This window comes from Cervus elaphus, chromosome 23 (assembly GCF_910594005.1).
Source record: "Cervus elaphus chromosome 23, mCerEla1.1, whole genome shotgun sequence".
In the NCBI taxonomy this organism is placed as follows: Eukaryota; Metazoa; Chordata; class Mammalia; order Artiodactyla; family Cervidae; genus Cervus; species Cervus elaphus.
This window is the reverse complement of record NC_057837.1, coordinates 59,528,681-59,538,920: the sequence shown is the minus strand read 5'-3', so window position 1 is coordinate 59,538,920 and position 10,240 is coordinate 59,528,681. Positions and strand designations below refer to the sequence as shown.

General features: G+C 46.5%; 1 protein-coding gene across 1 annotated transcript; it reads left to right on the top strand.

Annotated features, from left to right (window-relative positions):
* The first annotated feature begins 230 nt into the window (after window positions 1-230).
* C23H20orf202 (chromosome 23 C20orf202 homolog) lies at window positions 231-3,466 on the top strand. The gene is made up of 3 exons (XM_043882850.1): window positions 231-257; window positions 815-998; window positions 3,006-3,466. The coding sequence occupies exons 2-3, from the start codon at window positions 933-935 to the stop codon at window positions 3,237-3,239; spliced, it is 300 nt and encodes a 99-aa protein (XP_043738785.1). The 5' UTR covers window positions 231-257; window positions 815-932; the 3' UTR covers window positions 3,240-3,466.
* The last annotated feature ends 6,774 nt before the right edge of the window (window positions 3,467-10,240 follow it).

Sequence of the window (10,240 nt, the reverse complement as noted above, 5' to 3'; positions counted from 1 at the left end):
AATACCTACTTCATAGGTGTCCATTAGGACTGTGTTTGCCCAATTAAAAATTGGATTTCTTGTCTCATAAAACAGGCAGATGCTACTGGTGATTCTGTGACTGAGTGATTTCAGTGCCTCTGCAGTTTTTTGAGCCTTTATCTAAGGGTTGCAAGATGGTTACTGTAGCTCCAGTCATCGCATCCACACTCAAGGCAGAAGGAAGTAGAATAAAATAAGAATAAAGGAGGAGCACCACTGACATTTTTCCTTATCAAGTAGGTAACATTTTCCTAGACATCTAACAGCACATTTCTGTTTTGATCTCATTTGCTAGAAATGGGGTGCGTGGGCATCCAGAAGAAAGGGGGCTTGCTTTCTTCTGGAAAATAAGCTTTTCCCTTATCTATGGACTCAACAGACGGGTAAGGGAGGGAGGAAGGGGACTGGGGACACAGATGTGGTATTCCCGCCCCGCAAAAATGAAATTTTATTTATCTGTATATGTATGTAAGTGTGTGTATATATATGAGTGTGTGTGTGTGTGTGTGTATAATTTAGAACAAAACAGGCCCTCAGAAAACAATATGGCCAAAAAGCATGGACACCTATTTCCATAATAATTATTAATTTTGTCACTTAAAGCTTCTGTGGTCCTGTGGGCATCAGATTTGGATTCTGGAGCCCACAGGCAATGAGACACCCATAGCTCAATGATCTCCCTCCTCCTCCCTCCCTCCTTGTTCTGTTCAAAGTACTGAAGCCCTTTAAAAAAAAAAAAAAACTACATTTTTCAACATGAGCCACTTCCTGCTCTCATTAACTCCATCCTCAGTGACTTAGCCAGACCCTGATCCTGGCCTGAAGAAGGGAGCCGGATTGTCCAAGTCTAAGGTCCCTCAGGTCCATAAGCAGAGCAGTTCGGCATCAAGCTTTCTCCTGAGGACGCTGAGATGGAAACAACAGAAGAGCCAACCTCGGGTCTCGGGCAGACCCTGGAGTGGCTGAGAAAGGAGCTGGTAAGGTTTTGTATTTCTTTTTACCTTACACCTTCACCCCATATCGTCCAAGGTCCCCTCATTCCTGCCTCCCAGGTGCTCCCTGGGCTGGGGCAGAGCTGCAGGCTGGGGTGTAGGCCCCACAGGCTCCCATCTGGGATCAGCCACACCGTGCACAGGTGACATCCCAGGTGCTGGGATAAGTAGGTCATGGCCTACATAGGCGGCTGTGGGCGCAGTGCTTGCCAGACTGGTTTTAGAATTCCACTGAGTCCTGGTATGTGCCCAGCTCTGTGGCTTGTGGCCTCTAGCAAATGGCTTTGAACTTCAGTCTCCTGATTGTAAAAGGGGGATGACAATAGTACTAACATCACAAGGGTTGTGAGAGTTTGGTGAGAAGATGGTATAATTCACTTAGTGCTTGCTTGGCACATCTACACTGGCTCTTAACAGTCCTGGCCCAGCTGGAAATGGAGTACACCAGAGCTGTCTTAGCCAGGGCCTTCTAGAAAGCAGACACTTGCACAAACACGGGGGTATTCCTGCTTATTTGGAGGTGCAAGCCCAGAGGGGTGAGAGTGAGGGGAAGAGGTGCAGGGGTAAAAACCAGTACTATTCCAGCAGATGCCTTGTTACCCAACTGGATGCCACTTACGAAGGAGCCCTAAAGAGGCCAGCAGCCCTCTTGGCAGCTGATTCTCCCCACTGTGGGCCTCTCTGCCTGGAGGAGGATCTGCACCCTGCCCGAGAGAAGTTTATCCACCCTGCTCACTCCTGTCTCCCATTTCCTGTCTGTAAATGTCCACTCTGTAGGGCACTAACTCCCCTGAACTTATGAACAGTGTTACTTGGTCCCTCAGTAACTGCTCAGGAAGCCAGGTCTTACACTGCTCCTTGTGATGTTTCTTCCGAGTCCAAAAATAGAAGGATGCCCCCATAGTATGTGGGGACACTAGCCAAGAGAGAGAAGGGAGTGGTTTGGGGGAACCCCAGAGGGCACCCAAGGTTTGGATCTCAATATGCCAGTTTCAACCCTGGGAGAATTTATCATCCTGAAGAGGAAGGAGAGGGCCGTTAAAAATAGACTGATCAATTCAACAACTTAAAAAAACTTAAAAAAAAGAAAGAAACAAAAAACGTGAGCTTCTACTTCTGGCTGGGGTGGGGTGCGGAGGGGGTTGCGGAAGGGATGTGGGAACAGAAAGGATTGTCCAAGAAGGGCCTGCCTGGGTTGCCAGGCAACGGACCAGCTGGGACCCAACCCTGTCCTCACCTTGGTGGGAGGGGCTGACCCAGTAGGATTTCTCATGGGTCCAGGGGACTCCAACAGCAGGAGCCACAGCTTATTATAGGCTGTGTGCTGCTCCCTCCTTGTGCTCCCCTAAACACTGGGCCTCCGCATTAAGACTGCTTAGTATCTGAACTCAAAGCGCTGATTTTCATTTGATAAAGTACTTCTCTCCTACCATGAGGAGGAAGAACAGGTGGGGTTAGGGGGGATGACCTGTAGGTAGAGGGGCCTCCCAGGCCCAAATGCACCGCTACCTCCACTTGATGCCAAGAGATGGGTTTTGAGTCTCCACTTACTGGTCCCTGACTGTTAAGTTTCCCAATCAGGCCTGCTTTAACCTCTATCACTGGGAATTTGCATGGCTCCACAAGGACTGCCCTCTGGAGCCCGGCCAAGGAGCCCCAGTTGACTATCAGGGAAGCATGTCCGTCACTCTACGCAGCTGAGAGAACAGATCAGTAACACCAACAACTACCATGGATGAAAGTCTGGTGATCTTCCTCCAGTTCTGGAATCATAAAGCCCCCAAAGTCCTGCTGGGATCTAAAACAAGGGAGAGATCCTTGGAAGGCAAGTAATTTGCTTTCCACTTTGCAGATGAAGAAACGGAGGCTTCGGTGAAAACATGGCTTCTGTGAGGCTGTGGGCTTGTCTCCAATGAGACAGTGAAGGAGATGTCTTCCTGGGACATGTCCAGTTCTCTGGCCGCTGCCTTGCATGCTTCTTCTCTCTCCTAGGCTGAGATGCAGGACCAAGACCAGAGACTCCTGCTTACACTGAGGCACCTTCGCAGCGTCCTGGAGGAGCTCCGCGCAGAGAGTGTCCACTGGGAGGATGCCAGGTCGAGTGGCGGGACCTCCCCCATCAGAGCTCGAGCAGGCTCTGAAGGCAGGGGTCGCCAACCCTTCCCCTCCAGGGGCCTGGCCCACCTCCTTCAAGGGGTAGACAGCAGACGAAGTTCCCTCCCTTAACAGGCCGGAGATGACCTTGACTTTAAACCTCCCCCGACCAGTCTAAACTTTGACTGTGATGCTGTTGAAAGAGAGCACTGGACTGGGAGTCGGGAAGTCCGGGCTCTGGATTTACCCCTGCCCTCATTCACTCGATGTCCCTGGAACTGTCACTCAGCTTCTCTATGTCACTCTTTCCTCTGCTGTCACTTAGCAGTATTTCACAAATAAGCTAAGAGATGTGGATACATTTGGGAAACAGAAACGTTATATGGCTTCCAGCCAGCACCATGGTTGTAATCCTATTCTTGGGAATTTCTCACAAGGTGATTATTAAAACAAAGAAAGAACTCCGTGTGCGAGGGTGTTTATCCAGTGTTGCCATGGTGAAAAACAGAACCCCATGTAATGACTTGATGGTTGTTTTCAGGCCTTTTATTTCCCTTTATCTGAAAGCAACAGGCCCTACAACTACTCTGGCCATAGGGATCAGCATGTGACCAGGCTTGGCCAATTACAGTTCATCATCATCCTAAAAGCATGATTGGCCCAATGGGTGGCCCGTGTGACTTGACAGAGCCAGTCACAGACCTTCTCTGGCATTACCCTCTTGATACTTGTCCTACTGCAGTTGCAAAGCTGGGGCTGCCAGTGGCCAGGATTGCTGTGAGGTGACAGAGACATGCCTGCAGTAGGAAAGAAAGAGGCTGATCAAAGAGAAGCAGAGAAGGGGTCATACAAGAGACGGGCATGCCAGAAGGGTGCTGGGTCTCTTTAGTCCCTGGTTTCAGACTCTAGTTCTGTGAGTTACTCCTGTTGTCTTTCCAGAGCAAAAAACCAGAAAATTCCACCACTACCACCTATGAACTCAGGCACCAGTTTGTTTTTGCTTAAGCTGATTTGAGTAGGCTTCCCCTCATTTGCAACCAAAACTGTCCAGATGGTCAAAGAAGCAAAGAAGAAAAATCAAGAAAAAAATGGTTTTTCCCTCATTCAGGGTTAGCAACGACAACCCTGTTTGGCAGGCAACAAGATGTATGATGTGGCAGAACCTTCAATTGTATGGGATGGAGTCATAACTTTGAAAAATTACATCTGCCTAGAAGAAAGACTTTTAGATGGAACAGGTGAAAATAAAGTCCTGGTGTTAAGATGGTCCAGTTATCATCAGGCTTTTTTTGTTTTTGAAAATCTTCTGGCATGTTGTTAGGATATTGTTTTTAATGGGTTTGAAAAAGTAAACCTATTGCATACAGAGGCAAAGGGTGGGGAGAGGGTTGTATTATATATACAACGTCTATAGTCAGACTAACCTGGGGTGGTTTCTACATAGTATTTGATAGTATGAAAAATTGTACCCTATCAATGGCTGAATGCATAAACGAAATGTGGCACATTTATACAATGGAACATTAGTCAGCCTTAAAAAGGAAGGAAATTTCAGCACTGCTATAACATAGGTGAAACTTGAAGACATAATGCTAAGTGAAATAAGCCAGTTGCAAAAGGACAAATACAGTATGATTCCACTCACACGAGGTACCTAGAGTAGTCAAATTCATGGAGACAGGAGTTTGTCTCCTGTTTCTGGTTGTCAGGAGTTGGAGAGCAGGGAGTCATTTAAGGGTTGCCGTGCCTCAGTGTTACCAAATGACAGAAGTTCTGTGGATGGATGATGGCGATGGTGGTATAACAATGTGAATGTACTTGATGCCGCTATATACCTTAAAGTGGTTAAAATGATAATATTTATCCTATGTTATATTTCACCACAGTTAAACATAAATACTTTAAATTTAAAAATGACCTGCTCTGTGATGATGGGGCTGGAGCTGGTTGCTGCTGCTGCTGCTTAGACTGCCAATAAGCAGGGTGAGCTAGAGTGACACTACAGGGCTGGAGGAGGGAGAAAAGACTTGCTTCTTCATCTTTCTTCTCTTTAGCTTCTCCAGTGGCCTTCCTGCCCCCATGAGCATCACCCAGTAATGCTCCTTCACCTCACAGCAGCAATTCCTTCTGTGGCACTGGTCAGCAACCCCTTCTCAGGGCTCTAGGTTCAGCTCCATGGGGCACTTCCCCCAACCGCAGAGCCATCAGCTCCAGCCAGAATCTCCTCTTCTGAAGTCTGAGTTCCTGCCCTCCTGCTCCCGCCCTGCTTTCCAAGACTCTTGAGCCCCAGCTGAGCACACCTCCTTTCTCAGATACCTGAAGTGGAGTACTGCAAGTCTTCTGCTTTATGTTTTTCCGTTTTGATAATCTCAGCCTCTTCTCTTTGTTCCCTCAGGCCTGGGGCATGCTAGATGCTTCTGCAAGTGCTACCTTCATTCTGTCTTAGAGATCTTTTTATAACCTTTTGGTCATCCAGTTAACAACTTTATACTCGGTTAGCAATTCTCTATATTAAATTCTCTCTGTTAAAATTAATAGGGTGGTTTCTGTCTCCTGCCTATCTCTGACTGACACAGTTTTCAACTTTGGCGCTATCATTACTGATGCTGTTGTGATCACTTCTGTTCATGTACATAAGCACAGTGCCTGTAGGATATACAGGTTTCCCCCGCTATCCAAAAGTAGAGTGTTCCTATGAAACATCTCAAAGCTGAAACTGTGTAAAGTGAAGAAACAGTTACCTTAGGACAGATCTTGCTAACAGAGGCACAAAATGAGATAAACTGAGATAAAGCAGAGACACAGGTCAAAGCCAAACCAAAGCTATGGTGGCCTGGTGCAGAGATGCTGAGTGCAGTTTCAGGGGGAAATCTTGGGGAAGGAGCTTGGTGGCCCCAGTACCCCCTCCCCACTGCTGCCCCTCCCCAGGGTGTTCACTGCATCTGTAACAGCTCGCCCCAGATCAAACACTGAACATCATTTTCACTTTTCATTCATTTTTGTAAAAATGAAAATCAACTTGGGCTTTCTTTCAATTCACAAAAGCGGTTACAAATGTATATGTCTCATAAAAGTGAAATGGCGTAAAGTGAACTTTAGAAAAGCGATAGATACCTGTATAGCAAGGAGTTGAATTAGAGGTATGTGAATACTCAAGTTTACAAGATATGTATTTTCCAAAGTGGGGCATTTGCTTACACTCCCACAAGCTGTGTCCAAGAGCTCCTGTTGCTCCATATTCTCGCCAACACTTGGTATTATCAATCTTCTTAATTTTTGCCAATATACTGAGTGCAAAATGGTGTTACACTGTGATCTTAACTTGCATATTCCTCCTTATGTAGTTGTTAACCCGAGTTTATTTCCAACTCCACCATTTACTTACTTTTTGATCTTAGATGAGTTACTCAACCTCTCTGAGACTCAATTATCTCATTTATAAAAGAAGGGATTAAAAATAGTATCTAGCTTGTGGTATTAATATATATATTGTACAGTAGAATGTATATAGCCCAACTTACATAGCACTTGGCATTATAAAAGCTAATAAATGATAACATTATTATTACTGTATAATCACAAATATATTGATTTGTGAAACTATGACTATTACAAATAGACAAGCTTGTTAGCAACCATCATCAGGAGAAATATCTGCCTGACCATACAAAGTAACAATGACATTTGCTTCCCATGCCCAGTGCCAATCACTAGTCCCTTTTACCTCTCCCAACTTCCCACAGCTGAGTCCTCAGACCAAAACCATCTGCCAATCCCCTCTCTACTAATCTGGGAAGATAAACCTGTCCCTCTGCTGGAGTATTTGTTGTTTTCGAGATCCCACCTCTGGAACCAATGTTCAATTTCTGATCCCAGGTCATAACAAACTCAGACTGAACCCAGATGCTGGGGGACAAGGGGATTGGAGTGGAAATGACATCCTCAGTGTGGGTTCCCAGAGGGCGGGGTTACAGATCATGTTTGTCAAAGACAGCCAATGCACACCAGAGGGGGCCTGGGGATCATGATCATGAAGGAAAATCTAAGGGTTTTCTCTGCTGAGGCAGCAAAAACAGGACTATAGACCCAAGCCTCGCATCCGAGGGTGAGGAGAGAAGGGGGCACAGACCAGAAAAGGACTGACGAGGTCAGAAGCTAAAAAATTAGGAGCAGAACAACAGTACAAGATGTGATACTTATTTTCAGGACAGGCAGTTCAGGGCTCACGCTGTGATTTAACCAGAAGGGTCAGAGGCTTGTCTTTACTTGCCGCTGGCATCCAGCCCTGGGCCAGGTGTGACAACCTTGCAGAGTGTGTTCTGACTGTATACTGGCGTGTAACAAAATTCTCCCAAACTTAAAACAACATCATTTTATCATTGCAACAACCATTCATCATTGCAGCAAATCACACTTCCCATGGTTCTGGGGACGGACTGGGCTCAGGTGGGGAGCTCTTGCTTTTGGTCTTTCAAGTGGCTGCAGTCAGATGGTGTCTGGCTTGATTCATCCCAAAGGCTTACTCACACTTCTGGCAGTAGATGCAGGCTGTTACCTGGAACCTTAGCTGAGGCTGTCAGCTGGAACACCTACCCATGAACACTCCCTGTGGCCTGGGCTACCTCATAGCATAGTGGCTGGTGCCAAGAACAAGAATCTGAAGAGAATCAAGAGGAAGCTGTATAGCCTTGATGATCCAGCCTTGGAGGTCATACAATGTCACATCCATTGTATCCTTTGCAGGAGAATCCAGGCACCAAGCCCAGCTCACATGCAAGAGGAACAGAATTAGACCACCTCTTGATGTGAGGAGCATCAAAAACTTGCAGATGTGTTTTAAAGCAACCACACCATGTAAGACTGGATAGGTTTCCAGTATGGCATACCAGCTGCAAGGACTAGGTGGGGCTTATTATAAACTCAGGCAGAATGATAAGCAGAATTTCATCAAAATCCAACAGAAGGAACTCCAGGAGGTGAAGCGTAGGTCTGGGTCTACAAGAGTTTTCTTGTCACTCCAGCATTACTGTTTCATTCACTGTGTTCCTAAGAGGTGCATTCAGCTCTGCTGCTTTTACAAACCAACCTTGAGATCTCAAGACCCCAACCACGGTCCCCCCCTGGCTCATACTACATGTCCTACATTCTGTTAGGGGGCAGGGGGTGTGTGTCAGGGAAGGTGCTCCTGCTCGGGGACCCAGCCACCATCTGCGATGTCATCAGATGCTACAGCAGGGAAGACACATTTGGAGAGTCACACACTGTCTCGTCCACATTTTAAGCAGGCGGTGACAAGTGTCCCTTTTGCCCATAGCCCATTGGCTAGAATTAGTCACATGGTCTGTCCCAGCCAGGGGAGGGGGTTGACAGCCTGGCAAGCATCACTGTGACAAACACACTCTCTATTCTCCCTCAACAACTGGCTTCCTCACCGCATCAGAGTGGGTCCTCATCAGTCTCCACCATCCCCCAGAAGCTCCAGAGGTGCACTCTAGGAACGGGGACACCCAGGCTCACCTAGGCCTGCTGAAAGGAGCCTCTGAGTTGGGATTGGGGAACTGAGTTTCCACTAGTCCCACACCCTCAAGGGAAGGCCGAGAACCAAGGGACAGGGGCTGTTCTGCCATCTGTCCTACGTCCTGGCTTTGGCTTCCTTTAACTATGTTTGGGCTTTACTTTCTGGTCTTCTTTCTGCATTTTTTTGTTTATCCACTTCTATTACTAAAGATTTCATGGTTCTGCTATTTCTCTACGTTGAAGTCTATGGAAAGGGAATCTGTTGGATCAGCTCAACCTTTGAATCTGAGCACATCACAGCAGGTTAGTATAAGGTAGGTTTGTTCTCTCCTCCACCTCTTCTTCTTCTGCCTCTTCTCATCATCATCATTGTCAATACATGGGAAGTATAATGCAGTAACTGAGTAAGGGCCGTGACACCAGCATGCTTGGATTTGAATCCCAGGTCTGCTATATATTAGTTCTATGCCCTTAAGCAAATAACATAACTTTTCTCGCCTCCATTTGCTCTTCTGTACAGTGCGGACACAACAGTTAATTACCTCACATACCAACTGAGCAAATGCAGTGAATCAGCATGGTCCTGGCACATCAATCTCAGCTATTATAATGAATAATAACAGCTACCATTTTTTAGCTCAGGATAGTGTAGTGGCTATAAGTACAGCCTGGAGCCTCACTGCCAGTGCTCAAATCCCAGCTCTCCACTTACTAATGATGTGCCCTTGGGCAAGTCATTAAATTCTCTGTGCTTCAGTTTCATCATGTACAGAATGGGAATGGATAATATACCTACCTTCTGAGGTTGTCGTGAAAGTGAGCTAACGCATGTAAAATGATTACAACCATGCCTGTTGCCTAATAAGGGCTGTGTGCATGCCATGTAAGCCCTTCATTTTCATTATCAGTCATCTACTCTGACTACCAAAACCATATGAAACAGTAAAGATGTAGCACTGAACCCACTCAGCAGCTCTGCAAGGGTCATATTATATCTCCATTTTAGGAATGAAGGGCTTGGGCTTCAGTGGAACTCAGTTCAGTTCAGTTCAGTCTCTCAGTCGCGTCCAACTCTTTCCGACCCCATGAATCACAGGACGCCTAGGCCTCCCTGTCCATCACAAACTCCCAGAGTTTACCCAAACTCATGTCCATTGAGTCGGTGATGCCATCCAGCCATCTCATCCTCTGTCGTCCCCTTCTTCTCCTGCCCCCAATCCCTCCCAGCATCAGAGTCTTTTCCAATGAGTCAACTCTTCGCATGAGGTGGCCAAAGTATTAGAGTTTCAGATTCAGCATCAGTCCTTTCAATGAACACCCAGGACTGATCTCCGTTAGGATGGACTGGTTGGATCTCCTTGCAGTCCAAGGGACTCTCAAGAGTCTTCTCCAACACCACAGTTCAAAAGCATCAATTCTTTGGTGCTCAGCTTTCTTCACAGTCCAACTCTCACATCCATACATGACCACTGGAAAAACCATAGCCTTGACTAGACAGACCTTTGTTGGCAAAGTAATGTTTCTGATCTTTATTATGCTGTCTAGGTTGGTCATAACTTTCTTTCCAAGGACTAAGCGTCTTTTAATTTCATGGCTGCAATCACCATCTGCAGTGA

Bases quoted from the DNA above. Each gene is read 5' to 3' on its own strand.
- C23H20orf202 (XM_043882850.1), top strand. From the start codon at position 933: ATGGAAACAACAGAAGAGCCAACCTCGGGTCTCGGGCAGACCCTGGAG. The intron at 999-3,005 runs GTAAGGTTTTGT...TCTCTCTCCTAG, and splicing joins AGTGGCTGAGAAAGGAGCTG to GCTGAGATGCAGGACCAAGA.